The sequence below is a fragment of the Canis aureus genome, chromosome 21, assembly GCF_053574225.1.
Source record: "Canis aureus isolate CA01 chromosome 21, VMU_Caureus_v.1.0, whole genome shotgun sequence".
Classification (NCBI taxonomy): domain Eukaryota; kingdom Metazoa; phylum Chordata; class Mammalia; order Carnivora; family Canidae; genus Canis; species Canis aureus.
This window is the reverse complement of record NC_135631.1, coordinates 13,991,421-14,019,192: the sequence shown is the minus strand read 5'-3', so window position 1 is coordinate 14,019,192 and position 27,772 is coordinate 13,991,421. Positions and strand designations below refer to the sequence as shown.

General features: G+C 42.5%; 1 protein-coding gene across 10 annotated transcripts in view; it reads left to right on the top strand.

Moving 5' to 3' along the window:
- AGBL2 (AGBL carboxypeptidase 2) overlaps nucleotides 1-27,772 on the top strand; it is a 44,073-nt gene that overhangs the window by 10,007 nt on the left and 6,294 nt on the right. For 8 of the 10 annotated variants that reach the window (XM_077863274.1, XM_077863268.1, XM_077863275.1 and 5 more), the window contains 9 exons: nucleotides 4,791-4,898; nucleotides 9,451-9,604; nucleotides 12,374-13,156; nucleotides 15,076-15,232; nucleotides 17,241-17,367; nucleotides 18,228-18,328; nucleotides 20,124-20,254; nucleotides 24,784-24,850; nucleotides 27,610-27,735. In XM_077863274.1, the coding sequence (XP_077719400.1) occupies nucleotides 4,791-4,898; nucleotides 9,451-9,604; nucleotides 12,374-13,156; nucleotides 15,076-15,232; nucleotides 17,241-17,367; nucleotides 18,228-18,328; nucleotides 20,124-20,254; nucleotides 24,784-24,850; nucleotides 27,610-27,735 (1,754 nt within the window). The remainder of the gene's footprint in view (nucleotides 1-4,790; nucleotides 4,899-9,450; nucleotides 9,605-12,373; nucleotides 13,157-15,075; nucleotides 15,233-17,240; nucleotides 17,368-18,227; nucleotides 18,329-20,123; nucleotides 20,255-24,783; nucleotides 24,851-27,609; nucleotides 27,736-27,772) is intronic. The other 2 variants (XM_077863270.1, XM_077863273.1) reach the window with 2 other exon arrangements.

The window sequence follows — 27,772 nt, the reverse complement described above, 5'->3', positions numbered from 1 at the left end:
CACACTGGTCAAAGTAAAAAGTTATACTAGTGTGTAAACATAGATGCTTCTGAGGTTGTTGGAATGGAGGATCTCTTTCTAAAAGCCAAAATATATCGATACTTAAATCAGTTTTCCAGTATTCCTGTTTCAGTATTAATATGCTTGGTTGAGTTTTATGAGTTGTATTTGTGCCAACTTTGGTATAACTAATGAACTATATATACTAGAACATAGTTTTTATTGTTTTTAATTGTATTTTGAGTTTGTTGGGGTTTTTTTTAAAGATTCTATGTATTTTTTCATGAGAGACATACAGAGGGAGGCAGAGACATAGGCAGAGGGAGAAGCAGGCTCCATGCAGGAAGCCTCATGTGGGACTTGATCAGGACTCCAGGATCATGGGATCACACCCTGAGTCATAGGCAGGTGCCAAACTGCTGAGCCACCCAGGCATCCCTTGTTGGAGTCTTTTTATGGAAATGGTGGAGACTATTTTTGTGAGATCACTAGTTATATCTTTGAGCTGTTAGCGGTACAGATACAATCTTTAGCCTTAGTTATATGAGGCCTTTCAGAAGTGGGTTGCATTAAAAAGTGGGCCCTTTTCTAATGGCTGGAACTCTTCTATCAGGCATTGTATCTGTCTTAGACTGCTATATAAACAACTGGATGTTTCTTACTTTCACACTTCCCCCTGACAATTTCCACTCAATATGTATTTATTAAGCATCTACCATATGGAAAGTACAGTACTTGGTGTTATGGACATAAGGATGAACCAGGTGAAGATACCCAAATTTTGCCTACTGGTAGGGTTGTTGAAGATATAACCAGGCAATTGCATAGAGTTTAGTCCCTCTGGGAACACTTAACCTGAGCCTGGAAGATTAGGGAGGGTTTCCCAGAGGAGTTGACATGGTAAGCTGAGATCTGATGATGAGTTACAAGTGATCCAACTGAGAGGGTCAAAAAAAGGATTTTAGTTAGAGGACATAGAAAAAGAGCATGGCATATCTGGACAACCATGGAGCACTGATCCTGAAAGACAAGAGTTAAAGCTAAAAATACAGGGATGTGCTCAGTGTAACTGGGCACAGAACTGTTTTTAAGGTGTTTGGAAATGTGGGGAAGAGGTGGCATTTTGTGTTAGCACAATAGCTAAGAAGTCCTAAGATCATCTGTTCCTACCCTCTTCAATTTTTTTTTTAAAGAGAGAATCTTTTTTTTTTTTTAAGATTTTATTTATTCATAAAGACACAGAGAGAGAGAGAGAGGCAGAGACACAGGCAGAGGGAGAAGCAGGCTCCATGCAGAGAGCCCGACGTGGGACTCAATCCAGGGTCTCCAGGATCATGCCCTGTTCAATTTTTAGATAAAAGTTCCAGTTTGATCTGGATGAACAATAGGATTTTACTATTATTTTGCTGTATCAAATAGGCAAAATTCCTGTGAAGTTTTTGGACTCAGTTCCAAGAGACGAAAAAAGTGGGAAACTAGAATTTAATAACCACATTATTGCAGTGATAATCGACCAAAGCTCGAGATATCTCTCTGTCTCTCTCTCTCTCTCTTTTTAAAGTAAGCTCTAGGCCCAACATTGGACTTGAACTCACCACCCCAAGATCAAGAGTTGCATTCTCTACTGACTGAGCCAGTCAGGTGCCCTAGTACTAGATCTTTTATTTATTTATTTATATTTATTTATTTATTTATCTATCTATCTATCTATTTATTTATTTATTTATTTATAAAGATTTTATTTATTTATTCATGAGAGACAGAGAGAGGCAGAGACACAGGCAGAGGGAGAAGCAGGCTGCATGCAGGGAGCCTGATGTGGGACTTTTCCCAGGACTCTAGGATCACACACTGGGCTAAAGGCAGGTGCCAAACCGCTGAGCCACCCAGGGACCCCCATACTAGATCTTTTAAAAAGCATTTTTTTTTTAATTTCAAGGAAATTTATTTTATTTTATTTTATTTTATTTTATTTTATTTTATTTTATTTTATTTTATTTTATTTTAATTTCAAGGAAATTTAATAACAAACACCTTATGGTTTAAACCAAATTGACAGCCTCATCACTCCCTATCACCTTGAAAATAAGAAATTAGCATTGTTTTTTTACTGAGTTGTGTCATTATTGTTTTTTCTTTATTTTTTTTAAGTTCAGTCAATCAAAAGATAATATCAGAAGCAGTAAAGAACAGCAGTTTTAAGCACAGATTTTGGAGTAATTCCAATAAGGTTCTGGGCCCAGATCTACCACTTACTTGAGCCATATGACCTTGAGCTAGTTTTTTTTTTTTTTTTTTTTTTTTAATTCAAGTTTATTTAAACTGAAAAAATGGGTGTCTAGGTGGCTCAGTTGGCTGAGTATATGACTCTTGATCGTGGCTCAGGTCATGATCTCAAGGTTGAGAGGTTGATCCCCACATCAGGCTCTGTGCTCAATGAGGAGTCTGTTTGAGATTATCCCCCCTACCCCTCTAAAATAATAAATAAACAAATCTTTATCTTTTTAAAAAGTTTTATTGATTTATTCATGAGAGACACAGAGAGAGAGGCAGAGACATAGACAGAGGGAGAAGCAGGCTCTGTGTGGGGAGCCTGATGTGGGACACTTATTCCCAGGACCCCAGGATCATGCCCTGAGCCAAAGGCAGATGCTCAACCACTGAGCCACCCAAGCGTGCCTGGTAGTTCAATTTTTAATCTTTGGAGGAACCTCCATACTGTTTTTCATAGTGGCTGCACTAATTTACATTCCCACCAACACAAAGGGTTCCCTTTTCTCCACATCCTCAGCTAACACTTATTATTTCTAGTCTTTGGGGAGGAGGATAATTTTTTAATAGATTTCTTTTTTTTGTTTAGTTTTTTTAAATTTTATTTTATTTAAATCCAATTAATTAACATATAGTAGACTTTAGTGATTCATCACTTGCATATAACACCCAGTGTTCATTACATCATATGCCCTCCTTAATGCTCATCACCCAGTTACCCATTCCCCCCCACTTCCCCTCCAGCAACTCCTAGTCTTTTTGATTATAAGCCTTTCTAACTGGTATGAGGTGATTCTTATTGTAGTTTTGATTTGCATTTCCTTGATGATTAATGATGTAGAGCATCTTTTCATGTACCTGTTGGCCATCCATATGGCTTTTTTTAAAATTTAAATCTTCTTTTTTTTTAATTTTTATTTATTTATGATAGTCACACAGAGAGAGAGAGAAAGGCAGAGACATAGGCAGAGGGAGAAGCAGGCTCCATGCACCGGGAGCCTGACGTGGGATTCGATCCTGGGTCTCCAGGATCGCGCCCTGGGCCAAAGGTAGGCGCTAAACCGCTGCGCCACCCAGGGATCCCTAAATTTAGATCTTCTGAATAGATATTTTGTTTCCTATGAAATTGTATGAATTCTTTTATTTTATTTTATTTTATTTATTTATTCATGAGAATATAGAGAGGAGAGAGAAAGGCAGAGACACAAGCAGAGGGAGAAGCAGGCTCCATGCAGGGAACCTGACATGGGACTCGATTCCGGGTCTCCAGGATCACGCTCTGGACTGAAGGTGGCGCTAAACCGCTGAGCCACCCAGGCTGCCCAATGAATTCTTTATATATTTTGAATACTAACCCCTTATCAGATACTTGACTTGCACATATTTTTTCCCAGTTAATGGTTGCCTTTTCATTTTGTTTATGGTTTTCTTTGCTGCAAAGAAGCTTTTTAGTTTGATGTAGCCCCACGTGTTTATTTTTGCTCTTGTGTCTTGTGCTTTTGGTGTCAGATTAAAAAAAATCATTGCCAAGACCAATGTCAAGGAGCTTAAAGCTGCCTGTGGTTTCCTCTATGAGTTTTATGATTTCAGATCTACATTCAAATCTTTAATCTATTTTTTTAAGATTTTATTTATTTATTTGAGAGAGAGCACATGCACAAGAGCAAAAGCGGTACAGAGGGAGAAGCGGGCTGCCCTTCGATCAGGGAGCCTGATGTGGGGCTTGATCCCAGGACTCTGGGAACATGACCTGAGCTGAAGGCAGCCACTTAACTAACTAAGCCACCCAGGCGCCCCCTTTGATCCATTTTGAGTTTATTTTATTTTATCTATTAGAGAGAGAGAGAGCATAAGCAGGGGGAGTGGCAGACAGAGGGAGAGGGAAAAGCAGGCTCCCCATGGCAGGGAGCTCAGTGCAGGGCTCCATCATGGCCTGAGCCAAAGGCAGACACTCAACTGCTGAGCCACTCAGGCGTTCCATATATTCCTGACTTTAAAAAGAAGCTTGGCACACTTGGCTGGCTCAGTCTGTGAAGTATGTGACTTTTGATCTTGGGGTTGTGAGTACAAGGCCCATGTTGGGTGTAAAGATTACTTAAAAATACAATCTAAGGGGATTCCTGGGTGGCTCAGTGGTTTAGCGCCTGCCTTTGGCCCAGGACATGATCCTGGAGTCCCGGGATCGAGTCCCGCCTTGGGCTCCCTGCATGGAGCCTGCTTCTCCCTCTGCCTGTCTGCCTCTCTGTGTGTGTCTATCATGAATAAATAAATAAAATCTTAAAAAAAAAAAAAGTTGTATAAACTTCTATTGTATATGCTTTTTGTTAAAAATCTCTTCATAGTCTTTATGGAAAGAAGCAAGACAGTTAATTTACAAACAAATTAGAAACATAGGGTGAAAATTTGGTTTGATTCAACTAAACTAGTCACTTGAATAATAATTATGATAATCATATATTACTTTTAGATAAAACTTTATTTATTTTATGGGTTTTTTTTTTTTTAATGTTTTCTTTCAGAGTGGGTTCCACCTCAACCAGAATATTTCTATCAACCTACAGGAAATGAAAAGTTGCCAGAAATTGTAGGAGAAGAAAAAGGCACAGTTGTCTATCAATTAGATTCAGGTATTGTTATTTAAGTTGATGATTAATCATGACAGAGTTATAATAAATATATTTTGTATAATAACAATGGTTTTTAAAAATCTATAGTTTTAAAAAAATAAAAAATAAAATAAATAAAATAAAAATCCGTAGTTTAGTGATAAATATTTAAATAGTCTTTCCAGACCAACCTGAAAAGGGAGCCCTGAAATTCATGGCCAATCAGCTTTAAAATTTCATTTGTATTTTAAAATGACAGTACCAGGCAGCCCTGGTGGCGCAGCGGTTTAGCGCTGCCTGCAGCTCAGGGTGTGATCCTGGAGACCTGGGATCGAGTCCCTTGTCGGGTTCCCTGCATGGAGCCTGCTTCTCCCTCTGCCTGTGTCTCTGTCTCTGTCTCTCTCTCTCTGTCTCTCATGAATAAATAAAATCTTTTAAAAAAATAAATAAAATAAAATAAAAAATAAAATGACAGTACCTTTTTCTAATAATTCTAAGCCCATTTTAGAGCTTCTTCTGTGGGGCAGCCCCGGTGGTGCAGCAGTTTAGCGCCACCTGCAGCCCAGGGCATGATCCTGGAGACCTTGGATCTAGTCCCATGTTGGGCTCTCTGCATGGAGCCTGCTTCTCCCTCTGCCTGTGTCTCTGCCTCTCTCTCTCTCTCTGTCTCTATGAATAAATAAATAAAATCTTAAAAAAAAAAAAAAAAAGAGGGATCCCTGGGTGGCGCAGCGGTTTGGCGCCTGCCTTTGGCCCAGGGCGCGATCCTGGAGACCCAGGATCGAATCCCACGTCGGGCTCCCGGTGCATGGAGCCTGCTTCTCCCTCTGCCTGTGTCTCTGCCTCTCTCTCTCTCTGTGTGTGACTATCATAAATAAATAAAAATTAAAAAAAAAAAAAAAAAAAAGAGCTTCTTCTGTGTCATTCCCCTTCTTAAAAGTCAGATTATTGGATATTCAGGGGACTTGCTCTTCTTTTCTCCATCTTTCTATTCATTAATGAGTACTTTGTAGTATATGCATATGACTATCATTTATTATGTGGTTTAAGTAAATTCCATTAATTTGCAGACTTCCTACAGTAAAATCCGTGTCTTTTTTTTTTTTTTTTAATGATTTATTTATTTATTCATGAGAGACACAGAGAGAGAGGCAAAGACATAGGCAGAGGGAGAAGCAGGCTTCCTGCATGGAGCCCGATGCGGGACTCGATCCTAGATCCCATGAATCAAAGGCAGATGCTCAACCATTAAGCCACCAGTCATCCCAGAATCCATGTCTTTTTAAAAAAATGTGTAGAACACTGTACCCAACAAAAATAGCAAAATACGTATTTGTTTCAAAAGCACATGGTACATTCCCCCAGTATACACTATATGTCGGTTGTTAAGAAAGTCTTGAAATCATACAAAATACATTTTCTGACCACAACAAAATTGAATTAGAAATTAGAGCCTAAAAAAAACAAAAACAAAAACAAAAAAAAAAAGAAATTAGAGCCTAGGTGGCTCAGTCAGTTGAGCATCTGACTCTTGGCATCAGTTCAGGTCTTGATCTCAAGGTTGTGGCTTTAAGCCCAAGTCGTGGTGCCTATTTAGTATTAAGAATTTTTAAAAATCAACAACAGAATGAAATCTGGGAAATATACAAATATGTGGAAATTGAATAGGACATTTCTAAGTAACCCATAAGGTTACTTATGGGTTTCTTATCCCCCCGCTGCGCCACCCAGGGATCCCCTCTTCTGGGAATCAAAACTTTGCTGATTCTTAAAATAAAATAGTAATATAATATTAGAAAATAATAAACAGGGATCCCTGGGTGGCGCAGCGGTTTGGCGCCTGCCTTTGGCCCAGGGCGCGATCCTGGAGACCCAGGATCGAATCCCACGTCGGGCTCCCAGTGCATGGAGCCTGCTTCTCCCTCTGCCTGTGTCTCTGCCTCTCTCTCTCTCTGTCTTATGAATAAATAAATAAAATCTTAAAAAAAAAAAAAAGAAATAGAAAACAGGAAAATAATCTGAAAATCAAACCAAAAGTTGGTTGTTTGGAAACATCAACAAAATTGACAACACTTTAGCTAGATCAACCATGAAAAAAGAAGAAGAGACACAAATTATCAAAATCAGAACTGAGGGGACAGAAACATCAAATCACACTAAGATAGCTACAATAAAAATAGACAATAACAAGCGATGATGGGTAAGATGTAGAGCCAGTGGTCATAGTAACATTTAAGGCAGAAAGGAGATAAGGGCGCCTGGCTGGTTCAGTCAGTAGAGCATGCTAGAACATGTGGTTCTTGATCTTGGGGTCATGAGTTCAAGGTCCCCATGGAAGTTGGAGAATAGAGTTTACTTAAAAAAAAAAAAAAAAAGAGGACAGCCCAGGTGGCTCAGCGGTTTAGCACCTGCCTTCAGCCCAGGGCGTGATCCTGGAGTCCCAGGATCGAGTCCCATGTCGGGCTCCCTGCATGGAGCCTGCTTCTCCCTCTGCCTGTGTCTCTGCCCCTCTCTCTCTCTCTCTCTCTCTCTCTGCCTCTCTCTCTTCCCTGTGTATTCTCATGAATAAATAAATAAAATCTTAAAAAAAAAAAAAAGACAGAAAGGAAATATAATGTTCAAGAGTAATGAGCCAGGAAATAATAGGGAAACTTCCCAAGGAAGAAGAAGTAGTTTTGAATTAATAATGTCAGGATGGGGGCACCTGAGTGGCTCAGTTGCTTGGGCACCTTCCTTTAGATCAGATCATGATCCCAGAGTCCTGGGATCAAGCCCTGAGATGGGCTCCCTGCTCAGTGAGGGGCCTGCTTCTGCCTCTCCCTCTTCCTGCAGCTCCCCCTATTTGTGCTCTTATGTTCTCTCTCTCTGTGTCACATGAAGTCTTTAAACAAAAATAAAAGCAGTCTCACTGAATTTGTCTGAAAAATTGCTACCCCAGGGGCAGCTGGCTGACTTTCCAGTGGAGTAAATGACTCTTGATCTTAGAGTTGTAAGTTTAGGTGTAGAGATTACCTAAAATCTTTTAAAAAATTGCAGGGGCACCTGAGTGACTCAGTCAGTTGAGTATCCAACTCTTGGTTTTTGCTCAGGTCTTGATCTTAGGGTCATGGGATTGAGCCCTGAGTGGAGCTCTGTGCTCAGCAGGGAATCTGCTTAAAGATTCTGTCTCACCCACAGCATTCTTCCTCTTCCCACCCCCCAAATAAATAAATAAACAAACAAAAATTTTTAAAGATTTCATTTATTCATTTGAGAGAGAGAGAGAGAGACAGAGCATGAACAGGGGAGAAGAGACAGAGGGAGAGGGAGAAGCCTACTCCCTGCTGAACAGGGAGCCTGATGCAGGGAGCCTGATCCTAGAACCCTAGGATCATGACCTGAGCCAAAGGCAGACACTCAACTGACTGAGCCACCCAGGCACCCCAAGATATTTTTTTAAACCAAAATATTTTTTTAGGTTTAATTAATTAATTAATTTGTTTGTTTGTTTGACAGAGAGAGATAAAGTACAAGCAGTGGGAACAGCAGAGGGAGAGGGAGAAGCAGATTACACCTGAGCCAGGAGCCTGATGGAGGGCTTGATCCCAGGACCCTGGGATCATGACCTGAGCTAAAGGCAGATGCTTAACCACTGAACTACCCAGATACCCCTAAAATACTTTTTTAAAGTTACAACCCCACCAAAGAGATAGAAAGAAGTGATTGTTATCTAAATTTTGTTAAAATAAATTTTATAATTTTTTTTTGTTTTAGTATCAGTTTATTTTTTTAAAGATTTTATTTATTTATTCATGAAAGACACAGAGACAGAGAGAGAGGCAAAGACACAGGCAGAGGAGAAGCAGGCTCCATGCAGGGAGCCTGACGCGGGACTCGATCCTGGGACTCCAGGATCATGCACTGGGCTGAAGGCAGGTGCTAAACCACTAAGCCACCGGGCTGCCCTTAGCATTATTTTATTTTATTTATTTATTTATTTATTTTATTTTTTCTTAGCATTAGTTTAAAGATAAAATTTTAATCCTAACCTTTTCTTTTTTTCTAATTACTACGATATTTTTGTTCCCTTCTTAATTTAGCCAAGCCAATTCTTTTTGAACATCTAACTTTTTTTTATATTTAAATCTGGAAGGATATTCCAAAAAAAATTACATAGAGTATACTTTATTTTCTCTTTTTTTTTCTCCTTTACCTTTTTTTAAATTAATAAATAGGTGCCTTTTTTTTTTTTTTTTTTAGAATTAAGATTGTAAACTTTTTCAGATGCTGTATGTGGAATATCATTTGTCAACCTGCTTTTAAATTAGGGCTTAATTGGGTACAAACAGTATCTGATGCCAGGGGCACAGCCACACAGCAAAAGGCAGCCACATAGTCTCTACACCACCGTAAAGGTCCTCAAAGAAATCTGATGTTTCAAATGAAAAATCTCAGCAAGGATGGTTGAAAATCTGAATATTCATTATTCTTGACCTCGAATGGCATTGAACACATAATGGAACTCAGTAAATACTGGTTGGATGAATGGAGTCTAAGTGGAACCTACCCTAAATATAGTGTGTTTCATCCACAGTGCCCACTGAGGGTTCCTATTTCACCAGTTCCAGAGTGGGAGGCAAGCGAGGGATTATCAGGGAGCCGGCTGTCACGCTGCAGGGACCCGAGGATAATACTCTTCTGTTTGAGTCACGGTTTGAGAGCGGGAATCTGCAAAAAGCTGTCAGAGTGTGAGTAACAGGCATTTCCCAAAGGGGCAATACCTGGAGTGAGTGACACATTCTCTAGGAGTCATATTAGGAGTCAGGAGTGTTTTCAAGAAAAAGAGAGGTGGTGAGTAAAGGTCATGGGGATCAAGAATGGAATAATTGTGACTCATTCTCCCCCAGAGCACAGATTTATCTACATTGTTTTTTCTGCTTGTGAAAGAAATTAGTGCTCATTTACAATTTGTATTAATAGGGGCACCTGGCTGACTCAGCCAGTAGAGCGCCCAACTCTTGATCTCGGAGCCATGAGTTCAAGCCCCACTTGTAGGTAGCAATTACTGAAATAAATGAAATCCTTAAAAAGTTTTTGGTATTAACAAAAATGCATAACATTAAAAATATGAAGTCTTATAATCATACCTCCCCAGATTCAGCAACTGTTAATAGTTCAGTATATATGCAGTAATTTTCCCCCTTTTTCTGTGTATGTAACAAACAGAAATTACTCATTTTTTAAAATAAGATAATGGGGAACCCTGGGTGGCGCAGCAGTTTAGCGCCTGCCTTTCGCCCAGGTCGCGATCCTGGAGACCCGGGATCGAGTCCCACGTCGGGCTCCTGGTGCATGGAGCCTGCTTCTCCCTCTGCCTGTGTCTCTACCTCTCTCTCTCTCTCTATCATAAATAAATAAAAAAATTTAAAAAAAATAAAAATAAAAATAAAATAAAATAAGATAATGGTATGCATACTGTTTTACAAATTGCTTTTTGCTGGGATAGCTCAGGTGGCTCAGCAGTTTAGCGCTGCCTTCAGCCCAGGGCTCATGATCCTGGAGACCCGGGATCGAGTCCCATGTCTGGTTCCCCGCATGGAGCCTGCTTCTTCCTCTGCCTGTGTCTCTGCCTCTCTCTCTCTCCTCTCTGTGTTTCTCATGAATAAATAAATAAAATCTTTTAAAAAATTGCTTTTTTGCCAATTGATAAATTTTACTTACTTTTAAAGATTTTTATTTATTTCTTTGAGAGAGAGAGCACGCACAAGCAGAGGGGCGGGGCAGGGGGTAGAGGGAGAGGAAGAAGCAGACTCCTCACAGCAAGGAGCCCAATGCAGGACTGGATCCCAGGACCCTGGGATCACGACCTGAGCTGAAGGCAGATGTTCAACCGACTGGGCCACCCAAGCGCTCACCAGTTAATAAATTTTAATCATAAATTAAAAAAAAAAAAAAAAAAAAAAAGGGATCCCTGGGTGGCGCAGCGGTTTGGCGCCTGCCTTTGGCCCAGGGCGCGATCCTGGAGACCCGGGATCGAATCCCACGTCGGGCTTCTGGTGCATGGAGCCTGCTTCTCCCTCTGCCTGTGTCTCTGCCTCTCTCTCTCTCTGTGTGACTATCATAAATTAAAAAAAAAAAAAATAAATAAATAAATAAATTTTAGATGTTTTCCTATAGTAGTACCACAGGTTTACGTCCTTATTTTTAACAATTCATATTATTCTATTTTTTGGGTATTCCATATCTTATTTACCTTGCCTTCACTGATAGAAAATTAAGGTGTTTACTATTTTTTGTTTAAATTAATAGAATTAACATTCTTAGGATTTATATTTTTATCATTTATTTATTAAGATTTTTATTTATTTATTCATGAGAGACACACAGAGAGACAGAGAGAAGCAGAGACCCAGGCAGAGGGAGAAGCAGGCTCCATGCAGGGAGCCTGACGCGGGACTCGATCCAGGGTCTCCAGCATCAGGCCCCGGGCTGAAGGTAGTGCTAAACTGCTGAGCCACCCAGGCTGCCCGCATTTATATTTTTAAATATTTCTGGTTTTACAGGATAAATTTTAGAAATAAATTTGGTAGGTCAAAGGGTTTGAATACTTTAAGTATCACTATTTTTTCCTAAACTGGCCTTGAACATGATTCCAGTTCCTGTCACTAGTGTGTGAGAGTGACTGTGTCCCAAGCTGGAATATTCATGAGTTGGAGGGAAAATAACAGCCTACTGTAATTTGCATTTCTTTATTTCTTTAAAGACCTTATTTATTTATCTGAGAGAGAGAAAAAGAGAGAGCAGGCACGCACAAGCAGGAGGGAAGAGCAGGCTCCCCACTTAGCAGGGACCCAGATGCAGGATTCACTCCTAGGCTCCTGGGATCTGAGCTGAAGGTAGCCACTTAGCCAACTGAGCAACCCAGGCACCTCTGTAATTTGCATTTCTTGACTTAAGCTTGTGGGTGAGCATCTTTTCAGGATTTGGCATTTGTATTTCCTCTTCTGCACACTCATCCTTCTACTTTTCAATAAGGTGAATACATTCCAGAAGTGCCCCCTCAATGATCAAAGGTACAATAACACCAGGGGTGGAGGGGTCTTCTCCACAGTGGTTACCTCCAGGATGTAGCCAATAGCCAACAGAGGGCTCTGGCTTTGCTGCTGTTCAGGGAAATGTACTGAAGTGCTACTGAACACTCCAGAGAGATACTAAGAAGCTCACAGAGCTTCCAAACACCCCAAGTAAACTTTCTTTACCCAAATTTCTTTTTTTTTAAATTATAAATTTATTTTTTATTGGTGTTCAATTTGCCAACATATTTACCCAAATTTCTACCAGCCTAATAGTATAAGTTGGGGAACTATGTAAATTAGAAAATTAATAGTTGATGTAGTAGGCTTTCCGGTTGTAATAAGATCTATTTTTGCCAGGGGGAAACAATGCACTTTTTGGATTTGTTTTTTGAGAGAGGGATGTGGGGTTACAGAGATACTCTTCTATTTTCTCCATTGCAGAGATACCTATGAGTATGAACTCACCTTGCGAACTGACCTCTACACAAACAAACACACTCAGTGGTTTTATTTTCGTGTTCAGAACACTAGAAAAGATACTACCTACCGCTTCACCATTGTCAACTTGCTAAAACCCAAGAGCCTTTATACTGTAGGGATGAAGCCACTCATGTACTCCGAGCTGGATGCCAACACCCACAACATTGGCTGGAGGCGAGAAGGAAATGAAATCAGGTACTATAAGAACAACACAGATGATGGACAGCAGCCCTTTTACTGTCTCACGTGGACCATTCAGTTTCCACACGACCAGGACACTTGCTTCTTCGCACACTTCTACCCCTATACGTACACTGACTTGCAATGCTACCTGCTGTCAGTGGCGAACAACCCGGTGCAGTCTCAGTTCTGCAAGCTTCGAACATTATGCAGGAGCCTCGCTGGGAACACCGTCTACCTGCTCACCATCACCAACCCATCCCGGACCCCTCGAGAGGCAGCTGCGAAGAAAGCTGTGGTCTTGAGCGCCAGAGTCCACCCTGGAGAAAGTAATGGCTCTTGGATCATGAAAGGCTTTTTGGACTTCATCCTTAGCAACTCCCCAGATGCCCAGCTCCTCAGGGATATCTTTGTCTTCAAAGTAGTTCCTATGTTAAATCCAGATGGAGTGATTGTGGGGAATTACCGGTGTTCGCTGGCCGGAAGGGACCTGAACAGGCATTACAAAACCATTCTGAAGGAGTCTTTCCCTTGCATCTGGTACACCAGGAACATGGTCAAAAGGTGAGCCCCTTTGTCTGTTGATCTTCTTTGAACGCCGGGTGGGAGGGCTCTTCTCATGTAGGACTCCGGGCGGGGCTTGGGAGACCATCTTTACCATTCTGTTTGCAGTTATATGGGTGTGTTCAGTTTCAAATTTTTTTTTTTTTTTTAAGATTTTATTTATCCATTCATGAGAGACACACAGAGAGAAAGAGGCAGAGACACAGGCAGAGGGAGAAGCAGGCTCCATGCAGGGAGCCCGACGTGGGATTCAATCCCGGGTCTCCAGGATCATGCCCCAGGCTGAAGGCGGCGCTAAACTGCTAGAGCCACCGGGGCTGCCCCCAGTTTCAAATTTTTAAGTCCTGTTTCATCGTTGGGTTGAAGCTGAACATGCCACATTTCAGCCAGAGGAATTTAAGTCAGAGAAGTTCATAGGCCTTCATCATGAAGCATGTATAGTAATAATAATAGTACCTAACAATTAGTCAGTGTTTGTATAGAGGGGGCAGGCAATATTCTCAGTGCTTTACACATGGGACCCATGTAGAGGTTGAGCCTTCACGTTAAACCTCTGACGTAGGCACAGTCAGTATCCCCAGTATGTGAGTGGTGAGGAAATTAAGGCCCCAGAAGGTCAAGCAACTTGCCCAGGTCATAGAGCCAAATAGTGGCAGAGTAGATGTTTGAACACAGGCTCTCAGGTTCCAGAGTCTGAGTTCTTTATTGCCTCTTGTAGTGCCTCTCGTAGAGAAAGAATAGTAAATAAATCAGTTCATATTTTCCAAGCCTGTGTGAAAGCAGTTGAAGGCTATGGTGTAATGGCACCCATCTTACAGGGAATATGGAACCACAGCATAGAAGAATCTGTGGGTGCACACCCCCAATAACCAGATCTGTGTGAAAGGGTGGGAGTCGTGTTGGGCTTTCAGGCTAAATGGCTAAGAGCACATACTTGGGAGTCGGACAGGCCTGGCTTTGAGACCTGGTGTCACTACTGGCTGGTTCTATGACCTTGGAAGTGATTGTACCTCTCTGCGCTTCAGCCTTCCTGTCTGTGGAGTAGGGCTAGGCTCATCTGCCCAGGTGTTTAACTGTGAGGATTAAAGGAGAGGATCTGTGTCACCTGCTCGGCACAGTGCCCTGAACGTTTTATGTGTCATTACTGTCATCCTCTTCATGCTATCATCATCATTATGGAGAAGGTGACCATGTTTGGAAGACTGAGTAGGTGCCCTGGGTGAGGAGGAGACCAAGGAACTGAGCCTTACAGGAACTGGCCCCAGAAATTCAGGAACCCAGGCTTTCTCTGTTTCTCTTTTTCATTCTGACACTTAACAGCCTTTCTACTTCTGTCCCTCTTTCCCCAGGTCTGCCCCAGGGTGGGCTTTCTTTCAATAGATTTCTTCCACTTCCTTGTCAGCTTACACAAGGCCTACCCACCACCCCCTTCCACATCAGGACGTTTTCATTTCAAGTACCTCTGGCTGGCAGTGGCGAGGAGTGCTGGTAGCATGTTGCTTGAGGGTGGGGGTATGCAATGGCTGAGGGTGGAGATAGGGTCCTTTGAAGGGGTTGACATTTATTTTGTTTTATTTTATTTTTTATTTTATTTTACTTTATTTTTTTAAGATTTTATTTATTTATTCATGATAGTCACACACACAGAGAGAGAGAGAGAGAGAGAGGCAGAGACACAGGCAGAGGGAGAAGCAGGCTCCAAGCAGGAAGCCCGACGCGGGATTCGATCCCGGGTCTCCAGGATCGCGCCCTGGGCCAAAGGCAGGCACAAAACCGCTGCGCCACCCAGGGATCCCTGACATTTTTTTTTAGAGGGAAGGCAGCAACCACATATTTATTAAGGTAGAAACTATAAAAGGTCCTTGATTATTTCATGCACGTGGATGTCCACTGAGTCCTTTGTTTACCCCTCTCAATAGACTTCTGGAAGAAAGGGAGGTTCTCTTGTACTGTGATTTCCATGGCCACAGCCGCAAGAATAATATCTTCTTGTATGGCTGTAAAAACAACGATCGCAAGTACTGGCTTCATGAGCGCGTCTTTCCTTTAATGTTAAGCAAAAACGCACCAGATAAGGTAAGCGCATAAGGTAATTATCCATCCACTGCCTAAGGAAGAATTCACTGCATCCTATATGCCACTTTGCATCTCTTTTCAAGGTGAACCTTGAAAACTTGTTGCACAAAAGAAGCCAGACCCAAAAGGCCATATTTTTGTGATTCTATGAAATGTTCAGAAGATGCAAATCTGTAGAGACAGAGAGTCCTTTAGTGGTTGCCTTTGGTGCGGAGTGGGAGGGTGGCATCACTGCTGAGAGATGCTGGGTTTCTTTTGGGAGATAATGAAAATGTCTAAACTTAGATTGTGGTGATGGCTGCTCAACTCTGTGAATTGTGAAAAGAATGAATTTTATGGTATGTGAATTGTATCTCAATAAAGAGGGGGAGGCAGACGGAGAGAGAATCCTTTTTTTTTTTAAGATTTTATTTATTTATTCATGAGAGACACGGGGGGAGAGAGAGAGAGAGAGAGAGAGAGGCAGAGACACAGGCAGAGGGAGAAGCAGGCTCCATGCAGGGAGCCTGATGTGGGACTCGATCCCGGGACTCCAGGATCACGCCCAGGGCCGAAGGCGGCACCAAACCGCTGGGCCACTGGGGCTGCCCCTGGGAGAGAGAATCTTAAGCAGGATCCATGCTGAGCCTGATGCAGGGATCGATCTCACAATCCTGAGATCATGACCTGAGCTCAAATCAAAAGTCAGATGCTTAACCGATTGAGCCATCCGGGTGCCCCAGGGATCTCTTTCTTTTCTTTTCTTTTCTTTTCTTTTCTTTTCTTTTCTTTTCTTTTCTTTTCTTTTCTTTTCTTTTCTTTTCTTTCTTTTCTTTCTTTTCTTTTCTTTCTTTCTTTCTTTCTTTCTTTCTTTCTTTCTTTCTTTCTTTCTTTCTTCTTTTTTTTAGATTTTATTTATTCATGAGACAGAGAGAGAGAGAGGGGCAGAGACACAGGCAGAGGGAGAAGCAGGCTTCTTGCAGGGAGCCTGATGTGGGACTCGATCCCAGGACTCCAGGATCACACCCTGGGCCAAAAGCAGGCACTAAACTGCTGAGCCACCCAGGGATCTCTTTCTTTAAATAAAATGATACCCAAATATGTGTCTTGTAAAAAAAAATACATAAAAAATTTTAAAAATGATGTTCAGAACCCAGTATCTAAAACAATTAAAAGCAGAGCTGTACTCATTGAAGACAGATAGAGGGCTTGGAATCTTGCCTAGTTGGCCTTGTCAGTCCTTGTGTCAGGAATGCCCAAGGCTCCTCAGTAGAACCCCTGGATTCCAGGGTGCAGAAATTAAAAGCCACTAGGTGGAAACATACCTTCCAACTGTAAAGCATTTTCAGCAGGATAAGATAGGTTGGGATGAGTGCCAAGTATATGTTACAAACCTCAATAAGGAAAGAGGGTTGAGTGGTCATGAAAGACAATGGAGCATATTGAACTCCGAGCTGAGAATAGTAAGTCAGAGGGAGTGAGAGTTCCGGGCAGAGATTACAGGGGTGAGGCATACGTCAACCATAAATAGAGGATAAACTCAGCTGGATCCAAAGACTCAAGTTGGGGAAGAATAGAAAATAAATCTTAGAAAAGTTGGCCAGTGTCTTGAATGCCAAAGTAAGCCAGCATTCCCAAATAGGAGTTCAAGGAACCCTAGTTCTTGAAAATGTCCCTGGGAAAGATGGGGAAGGGAAAAAGGGGACCCAGGGAGTAAGAAGTAGAATGTGTACTCTCTCTCCTTTGGAGACTCACAGTCTACAATAACATATTAAATGCTCTGAGAAGTCCTGCACAAGAAGTCTGTGTAATTTTGTTCACCCTTCATCCTCCTGACTAACATGACCACAGAACTCATTTTCTCTTCTGTGAAACCTGTTAACATCCTGTAGAATTACTATTTTAAGGAGCATACTTTAGGAAATAATACATAGACTGCCAGGAAACCATTCTTGTATCATATAAATGAATCTTAGACATCTTACATTTGCCAGTTTAGGTTTAACAGAGGCTTTTGGTTTCTCTTTAGTTCTCTTTTCAGAGTTGTAACTTTAAGGTGCAAAAGTGCAAGGAAGGAACAGGCCGAGTTGTGATGTGGCGCATGGGGATCCTGAATAGCTACACCATGGAATCTACCTTTGGGGGGTCCACCCTGGGTAAGTTCTCTTTTTTTTTTTTTTTTTAATTTTTATTTATTTATGATAGTCACACAGAGAGTGAGAGAGGCAGAGACACAGGCAGAGGGAGAAGCAGGCTCCATGCACCGGGAGCCCGACGTGAGATTCAATCCCGGGTCTCCAGGATCGCGCCCTGGGCCAAAGGCAGGCGCTAAACCACTGCGCCACCCAGGGATCCCAGTTCTCTTGTATATCATAGGTCAGCATGACAAGGGGAAGCCAAGCAAAGTACAGAGGGCATGAAATCCCTTTGAGTGCTGGAGAGATGATTGACCTACAGGATTTTCTTAACTGCTCCTTATGCTGACTTTGACCAGTGTAAATATGAGTGTGAAATGTAATCCTTGATGGGGCAGTAGAGCAAAGTGGTTGCTGGGGACCTAGAATCAGGCAGATCCGGGTTTGAATTTCAGCTCCATTTACAAGTTGTGTGATCCTGGTGCAGTTACTTAACTCTTTTTTTTTTTTTTTTTTTTAATTAACTCTTCAAACCTCATTTTTTTTAACTGTCAGTAATAGGTAATAATACCTGCATTATAGGTACTACCTAATGAGATAATGCACATAAAGCCCTTGGCACAGTGCCTACCACAGATGAACTCATTAAGATTTTTTTTTTTTAATTTTTTATTTATTTATGATAGTCACAGAGAGAGAGAGAGGCGCAGAGACACAGGCAGAGGGAGAAGCAGGCTCCATGCACCGGGAGCCCGACGTGGGACTCGATCCCGGGTCTCCAGGATCGCGCCCTGGGCCAAAGGAAGGCGCCAAACCGCTGCGCCACCCAGGGATCCCCTCATTAAGATTTAATAAGAAATGTTTATGGATTTTTTTTTCAGGTAATAAAAGAGATACTCACTTTACCATTGAGGATCTAAAGTCTCTAGGTTATCATGTTTGTGACACTCTTCTGGATTTCTGTGATCCTGACCGAACCAAGGTAAAAATGGGCTTTCAAGAAATGTGGTGATGGGGGCACCTGGGTAGCTGAGTCAGTTAAGCATCTTCCTTTGGCTCAGGTCATGATCCTAGGGTTCCAGGATCAACCCCCATGTCAGACCCCCTGCTCAATGGGGAGCCTGCTTCTCCCTCTCCTCTCCACTTGTGCTCTCTGTTGCTATCTCTGTCCCTCTTTCAAATAAATAAAATAAAATAAAATAAATAAAATAAAATAAAATAATAAAATAAAATAATAAAATAAAATAATAAAATAAAATAAAATAAATAAAATAAAATAAAATAAAATAAAATAAAATAAAATAAAATAAAATAAAAAATAAAAACACCCTGCAGGTCCTCTGTTATTTTTTTTTTTAATTTATTTATTTATGATAGTCACAGAGAGAGAGAGAGAGGCAGAGACACAGGCAGAAGGAGAAACAGGCTCCATGCACTGGGAGCCCAATGTGGGATTTGATCCCGGGTCTCTAGGATCGCGCCGTGGGCCAAAGGCAGGCGCCAAACTGCTGCGCCACCCAGGGATCCCCTACTGTTAAAAAAAAAAGAAGAAGAAGAAAAGAAATGTGGTGATGCTACTGTGATCAGTTGCACTGGGTCTCAGCCCAGTGAGATTATAGATGGTTTTTATTTTCCTCTTAATATCATTCTGAAGTTTTTATAATCAATAAAAGTAAGAAAACCCCCAAGCCTGCATACTCTCAGCAAATGCCAAGACCTCATAACTCACCAAGAAGGTAGAAGCCTTCATGCCAACTATCCATCAGCACATACTCCCTCACTTTGCCTTTCAGAAAAGCAGGAGTCCTTTCTCACCTCCAAAACTGACCCTGCCAGCTTTTGTGCACCTGCCAGCTCCCCAGCCATGCCCCTCCCCACGACGTCTTGCCTCATTCATTCTTTCCTCCTTTTTCTGTGTCCTCAGTGTTTTCGTCTTCTTACTTCTTCCCCTAAACTGCACATGTTCTCAGGCTGCCCCTATCCTGACTCATGCACAGGTTTCCTTCTGTCTCATTTCTCTAACAGAGAGTCAGGATGGTATTTCTATTTCCCTTCATCACTCAGCTTCTTAAAAGGGAGTCTGTGCTCATGGGCTTGATCTAACTCTTCTCCTATGTCCCCTCTCAGTTGGGGCACTGGGGACATGTGATATGTACTGCTCTGGCTGCAACTTTTCACCTGTTTAATGAAATATTTATTTATTTATTTAAGATTTTATTCATTCATTTGACAGAGAAAGAAAGCACAAGAAGGAGGAGCAGCAGGCAGAGGGAGAGGGAAAAGCAGGTCCCTTGCAGAGCAGGGAGCCTGATGCAGGGCTAGATCCCAGGACCCTGGGATCATGACCTGAGCCGAAGGCACTTAACTGACCGAGCCACCCAAGTGCCCCAATAAAACATATTTAAAGGAGAATTTGACCACAGTATGGCCTGTTAAATCACATCTGCCATAGGCCAAAATCTGAATAACACTATTCTAATGTTTCCTTCCTTGCAATTCAAAAAAATAAAATAAATTAGACCTCTGCATTATTTACTATCGCTGATAGCCAGGGGAAAGTGCCTAAAGCAATGTTCACTAATGTTCTGCCCTAGAAACACGTTTACTACAGTGCATATAATTTATATGTTAACATGTCCTTACTAGCAGAGGTGACAGCCTGCTCATCTTTTATGTCCCCAGCAATAAATAAAGTGCCTTTCAGCATATACTGAGTAAAATGCTTGGTAAAAAAAATTAATGAATAAACATAAATACTCTTTTTTTCACTCCCACAGTTCATGCAGTGTCTAGCAGAGCTTAAAGAGCTCTTAAAACAGGAGATCCATAAGAAATTCAATGAACTTGGACAAGATATGGATTTAGAAGGAAATTGGAGTGACATCTCTTTGTCTGACATTGAATCCAGGTAACTTCATTTCAGAGAAGAACCAGAGAAGTTCAATTGTTTTTTATTTGTTTTCATTTGCTCCGCTGTATCATTGGTTTTGAACCTCAGGTGCACAATATTGATTAAATCACAGCACGCTTAATATATTTCATTTCTTCAATAACTATATACTGAGTGCCTGTTCTTTGACAGCCTCATTTCTCGGTTAAGAAAGTGGGCAGGCAGTATGTCTAGGGCCCTTAGGCAATTGTAAAGCCTTTATCTTTTACTCCAAGGGATACGGAAAGCCTGTGGAAGGTTTTAAGTAGAGAAGAGTCATGTTCTGACTTGGGTTTTAGTTTCAGTAGGAATACCTTGGTTGCTATGTGGAAAATAGATTGCAGAGAGGAAGGATGTAAGCAGGGACATTCATTAGGAGCCTCGTGCAATAGTACAAGTAAATATAGATGGTGGTCTAGACTTGAGTAGTTATAGTGGTTAGGGGTAGATATAGATGGTAGGGGTAATTCTAGATGTATTTTGAAATTTCAAACCTTAGGATTTTCTTATGGATTGGATATGGAGCATGAGAGAAGGAGAATGAGTCCATAATTGGTTGGATAGAGTTACTCACTGAGATGGAGAAGACCAAGGGGGTGGAAAAGGTTGGGGAGTGGTGAAGATCTGGAGGCTAGTGTTGGACATGTTCAGTCAGAGACATCTATTAGAATCTTTTTTTTTTTTATTTTTTTTAATTTTTACTTATTTATGATAGTCAGAGAGAGAGAGAGAGGCAGAGACACAGGAGAGGGAGAAGCAGGCTCCATGCACCAGGAGCCCAACATGGGACTCGATCCCGGGTCTCCAGGATCACGCCCAGGGCCAAAGGCAGGCGCCAAACCACTACGCCACCCAGGGATCCCGACATCTATTAGAATCTTAATGGAGATATTGGATGGGTAATTGAATATATGAGTTTGAGTTCAGTGGAGAGGTCAAATAGTTACCACTGGATGAATGATATTTAAACCTTAAGACTAGGAGTGGCTGGGTGGCTCAGTCGGTTAAGCATCCAACTCTTGGTTTTGGCTCAGGTCATGATCTCAGGGTTGTAAGGTCGAACCCCTCATCAGGCTCCACACTCAGTGCAGAGTCAGCTTGAGATTCTCTCCCTCTGCCCTTTTCCCTGCTCGCATGCACGGTCTCTCTCTCAAATAAATTAATAAAATTAAAAATAAATAAATAAAAAGACTAGATGAGATTCCAAGGCGTAAGTGCAGATAGGACAAAGAGGAGGTCTAGGTCGAAACTGAGTATCACAGCTCTAAGAGATCACAGAGATAAGGAGGAGCCAGCAAATGAGGTAAAAAATCCAAGACCCCATAGTCACTTCCAGGCTATAGGATCTAGCCACTTGATACCCTCACCCTCTCATACACTGCTGCAGCTACACTTGCCTTCTTACTCTTCTTCGGACTCACTAGGCCCTCTTCTGTCTCAGGGCCTTTTTCTTTTTTTAAGATTGATTGATTGATTGATTGATTTATCTGTCTGTTTATTTATTTATTTGTTTGTTCATTCATTCATTCATTCATTCATTCATAGAGACACAGAGAGAGAGAGAGAGAGAGAGAGAGAGAGAGAGGCAGAGACACAGGCAGAGGGAGAAGCAGGCTCCCTGCAGGGAACCTGATGCCGGACTTGATCCTGGGTCTCCAGGATCACGCCCTGGGCTGCAGGTGGCGCTAAACCGCTGCACCACCGGGGCTGCCCTGTCTCAGGGCCTTTACACTAGCTCTTCCCCCAGATACCTACATGGCTCATTCCTCACCTCCTTCAAGTCTTTGTTTCAGTGTCAACTTTGTCAATGTGGCCTACCCTTGTTACTCTAATACGGCCACTTGCTCTCCTGCCTTTGTCTTCCTGCCATTCATTCCCTATCCCCCTGCAGTGCTCTAGCATTTTATCACCTCCGGTCCTTCTATGTTATTTCCATCTTTATGGAGTTTACTATGTATTATCTGTTTCCCCCTATAGATGTAGGTTCCACAAGGTCAGAGATCTTTATTTTGTTCACCTTTGTATCTCATGCATCTAGAACAGTTACCCAGCACATAGGGAGAGCTCAATAAATATATTTATTGAATTAATTTCACTTGTAGGATCTCAGCCCCACCCTCATAATCTCCACAACTATTTTAGGAAGTCCCCAGGTGGGTGGGTATCTCACAAGTGTGCAAGAACACCTTCTACTCTAGCTTACTGGCCAGAGTGCCTCAAGCCTGCCCCAGTGCCCTCAGTTGGATCTCTGGGCTATGCTGTAGACTGTAGTGGACAGGGCAAAGGGGATGGCTCTCCCTCCTACTCTATGTGGCACATTAACTTCCGGACCCTAAAGCAGTTCTGCTGCCTGCGTCTCCCAAATGTCTCCACAGGAACCTTAAATCAGGCCGGGCAGTGTGCCCAGTCACCATGTTGCCTTTTCCACTCTCCCAGAATTCTCTGCCTAGCTCTCCATGACTGCCACACAAACCACTCTTCACTTTCAGCCTCAAAAACAAAAAGCCCGGGATCCCTGGGTGGCGCAGCGGTTTGGCGCCTGCCTTTGGCCCAGGGCGCGATCCTGGAGACCCGGGATCGAATCCCACGTCGGGCTCCCGGTGCATGGAGCCTGCTTCTCCCTCTGCCTATGTCTCTGCCTCTCTCTCTCTCTCTCTTTCCCCGTGTGTGACTATCATAAATAAATTTAAAAAAAATTAAAAAACAAACAAACAAAAAAACAAAAAGCCCCTGCCTGTTGACTCATTAGTATAGAGCCCAGGGGGAGTCAACTCAGAAACAGGAAGTCTACATTCTAGCTGGCTCAGCAGGGTACTCTGATATATTTAGTTAAGAATGATTGAAACCAGTTTGTCAGTGTCTGCATCAGGAAACCATCTATCACAGCCTCCATGGGGCTCCACCTGTCCACTCCCACCATGACACAGAAAAGCAGACTGTGAGTGTCCAGGCTCAGCTTCAGTGTGCCTTCCTTATGTGTGCACCTACACGGTCGTCAACATTTTCTGGGACACACTGCATCTAATGCTCTTACCCTGTTCATTAAAGTTTTCTGTTTTCTCCCAAAGGTACTTCAGAGACTATTATCTGGAGGCCTCAAAGGCTACTCTTTAGACTAGAAAAGGCTTTTGAGGACAGGGAATTGGGAATGAGATCAGAGAAGAGAGGGCTATCTTCCCGCTTACTGTGGGGCTCCGCATTGTGTACCGAACAGAGGGAGGGGGAGCATGAACAGGATGAAAGGCCTGAGCAAAAGAATGGTTTGAAATGCCGTCTTGTCCCAGGGGATCTGAATTTTGTGCCTAAGACATTTTTTAATATATGGAGGCCAGGTGGTAGAGCACAGTTCCCAATTCTAGCCAGCCACACCCCAGGAAAGAGGAAAATGTAATGTGACACTTGAACAATGGATTCGATGAAGGCAGCAAGGATGGATTATCTGAGCCCTAGGCCTTGCAGGAAAGGGGCAGACCATTTGTGGGGGAAGACTGTAGATCAGTCTGGACATGCATCCATAACCTTTGAAGCAGGAATTGGGATAATGAAAGCAATATTCTTGGTCTCTGACCTATGGATATCTTGTTATCAAATAGGTTTATGTGTATATTCAATACAGTTTTAAAGAGCACTTGGTAGGATCCTTGTTCTCTGAACTGGTCCTGGCCAGACGGAACAAATGAAACAAGCCATGCTTCCAAACAAACCACAGTACCCCGGTATTCTCTAGGACTGCACAATAAGAATCTTCCAGTCTCTTACAGTCACTGCCAAGGGCAGCTTTGCCCACCTGGCCAGTTATTTTGCCACATTAATTGCAAACTCCTTGGGGGCAGGAGGTCTTTCACATTCATCACTGTGCTTGATGCACTGCCTGGCATGCAATACATGTTCAGAATGAATGAAGAGGACAGCCCAGGTGGCTCAGTGGTTTGGCACTGCCTTCGGCCCAGGACGTGATCCTGGAGACCCGGGATCAAGTCCCATGTCGGGCTCCCTGCATGGAGCCTGCTTCTCCCTCTGCCTGTGTCTATGCCTCTCTCTCTCTCTCCCTCTCTCTCTCTCTCTGTGTGTGTGTCTCTCATGCATAAATAAATAAAATATCTTTTTAAAAGATTTAATTAATTTATTTAAAGATTTTATTTATTTATGCATGAGAGACACACACAGAGAGAGAGGCAGAGACACAGGCAGAGGGGAAGCAGGCTCCATGCTAGGAGCCCAACACGGGACTTGATCCTGGGACTCCAGGATCGTGCCCTGGGCCAAAGGCAGGCGCTAAACTGCTGAGCCATCCAGGGATCCCCCCCAGAATCTTTAAAAAAAAAAAAAAAAAAAAAAAACAGAATGAATGAAGAACATGGTAGTCAAGAATTCTTAGTCATTGAAACCCAGGCATTGAGGGCAAAGCAGACTGGATATCCTAACTCCATGCTGCTGGTCTGGTGGTTGTTATCCTTCCTAGACATTACTAACAGATATTTTCCTTTCCTCCTTCCTTTTGGAAACAGCACCAGTGGTTCTGACAGTTCCCTCTCAGATGGTCTCCCTGTTCACCTATTGAGCATGGCAGATGAGGTAAGATGGTACAGACTCACACCCAGAAAGTAGCAGCCTTAAGGAAAGGATGATCCTCCCGGGTAATTCCTGGTGGAATGTTCCAACTAAAATCTGTAGAAGGGACTCCTGGGTGGCTCAGTGGTTGAGCATCTGCCTTCTGCTCAGGGCATGATCCCGGGGTCCTGGGATCAAGTTCCGCATCAGTCTCCCTGCAGGGAGCCTGCTTCTCCCTCTGCTTCTGTCTCTGCCTCTCTCTCTGTGTGTCTCTCATGAATAAATAAGTAAAATCTTTTATTTATTTTTAATTTTTTAAAAAAGATTTTATTTATTCATTCATGAGAGAGAGAGAGGCAGAGATACAGGGAGAGAGAGAAGCAGGCTCCATGCAGGGAGCCCGATGTGGGACTCGATCCCAGGTCTCCAGGATCACGACCCTGGGCTGAAGGCGTCACTAAACCGCTGAGCCACCCAGCCTGCCCAGTAAAATCTTTTAAAAAAAATCTGCAAAAAATATAGCAACAGTATCAAACCTGGTTACCCTACCCTAGAGTCTGTCATTTTGTCCTCTATAACTTTCCTTTTAAAAAATCTAGGGAAGGGCAGCCCAGGTGGCTCAGTGGTTTAGCGCCGCCTTCAGCCCAGGGCCTGATCCTGGAGACCCAGGATCAAGTCCCATGTCAGGCTCCCTGCATGGAGCCTGCTTCTCCCTCTGCTTGTGTCTCTGCCTCTCTTTCTTTTTTTTAAAAAAAATATTTTTTAAATATTTTATTTATTCATAAGAGACACACACAGAGAGAGAGACACACAGGCAGAGGGAGAAGCAGGCTCCATGCGGGGAGCCTGACATGGGACTCAATCCAGGGACCCCCGGATCACGCCCTGGGCTGAAGGTGGCGCTAAACCGCTGAGCCACCAGAGCTGCCCTCTGCCTCTCTCTCTCTCTCTTTCTCTCTCTCTGTCTCTCTCTCTCTGTCTCTCATGAATAAATATATAAAATCTTAAAAAAATAAAAATAAAATAAAAATCTAGGGAAAATCTAAGGGAAAAAATGTGAAGACTCCATGTTTATTAGAAAGTTAACTAAAACGAGAAAAAGAGTTTAACTAAAAGTGAAAACCATCTTAAGAGAGGTTGTTAAAAATTACTCATAATTATTTATTTAAGATTTATTTTTATATTCATATCTCTACACCTAACATGGGGCTCGAAATCACCACCTCAAGATCAAGAATTGCATGCTCCACCCAGGCGCCCTGATGCATACTTTTTAAAGAAGTGTGTAGTTGTAGATAGTTTTTTATACTTCCATATATTAATTTTTTTTGCTCCATCTTGTTCACAGACTTTTTCTTGTGTAAATGATATAAGAGCTTTAGAAACAGCAAAATATTTGTTGTAGTTCATTATGCACATGATTTCCTAGTTGCATTAAGAAATATCTCTATCATAAGTTGAGATTAAGGCTGTGTCAGGGGCAGCCCTGGTGGCGCAGTGGTTTAGCGCCGCCTGCAGCCCAGGGTGTGATCATGGAGACCCGGGATCACATCCTATGTCGGGCTCCTTGTGTGGAGCCTGCTTCTCCCTCTGCCTGTGTCTCTGCCTCTCTCTCTCTGTGTCTCTCATGAATAAGTAAAATATTAAAAAAAAAAAAAAAAAAAAAGGCTGTATCAGGTGGAGCCAGCCAGATCAGATTAGACCCTATAATGTTTTTTTTTTTAATATTTTCTTTATTTATTCATGAGCAACACAGAGAAAGAGAGAGAGAGAGAGAGGCAAAGATACAGGCAGAGGGAGGAGCAGGCTCCATGTGGGGAGCCTGACGTGGGACTTGGTCCCGGGTCTCCAGGATCACGCCCTGGGCTGCAGGCGGCACTAAACCGCTGTGCCACAGAGGCTGCCCACTATAATGTTTTCAAGCTGGATTTATAACAATATCGATATAAGCTTCACCCCAGCATAGGTCTCTGGATAATTAGTCCTTAGCCTCATTTGCTTAATTATTAAAGCCACCTTGTGGTCAGAGCCAAATGGGACGCCTGGGTGGCTCAGCAGTTGAGCATCTGCCTTTGGCTCAGGGCGTGATTCCGGAGTCCTGGGATTGAGTCCCACATCAGGCTCCCCAGAGGGGAGCTTCTCCTTCTGCCTGTGTCTCTGCCTGCCTCTCTGTGTTTCTCATGAATAAATAAATACAATCTTTAAAAACATTTTTTTTAATCTTTTTCCTTTTTTTTTTAGAGAGAAAGACAGTGTGAGGAGATGGGGAAGGGTCAGGGGAGAGCCAGAGGGAACAGGAGAGAGAAACTTAGCCAGGCTCCTCCACACCCAGCACAAAGCCTAACAAGGGGTTCAATTCCACAACCCTGAGATCATGACCTGAACCGAAATCAAGAGTTAGACACTTAACTGACTGGGCCACCCAGGCACTCCAACCAAACTGAATCTTTTAACCACAAACCTGATAATATTATATGTACCTGACATTATTGCCGTAAGTAATCTGGCTTCATATTGTAAAACACAGATATTTGGTTATTAGTGTAACTGCCCCTCTGGCAGTATATCTATTCTAGAGGGATTTGGAATGTTAAATGGGGAGTTGACTCTGCTAAGGAGGTAACTGAACTGTTTGCTCTCCAAACCAGCAGCAGTTCAGCACCATGAGGACCTCCATACTGGGCTAGCCATCGTGTCTTGAGTGTTGTGTGAAAGACTGTTCCATGTGGTGGGCGTACCTTGGGAATCCTCAGTGACTACTTTCTCTATGCTTTCTGGAATAGGTGAATCAAAAGAAGAAGATGTATAAGAAGAAGAAAAAGAAGCCACTTCGGACTAGGAAACAGCGAAATGAACAGTATCAGAAAAATAATTTGATGCGGGAGTTAAAGTTAATAGAAGATGCCCCGGTAAGAAGGCTCTGTTGCCCACTTCTGCTGTCTGGTT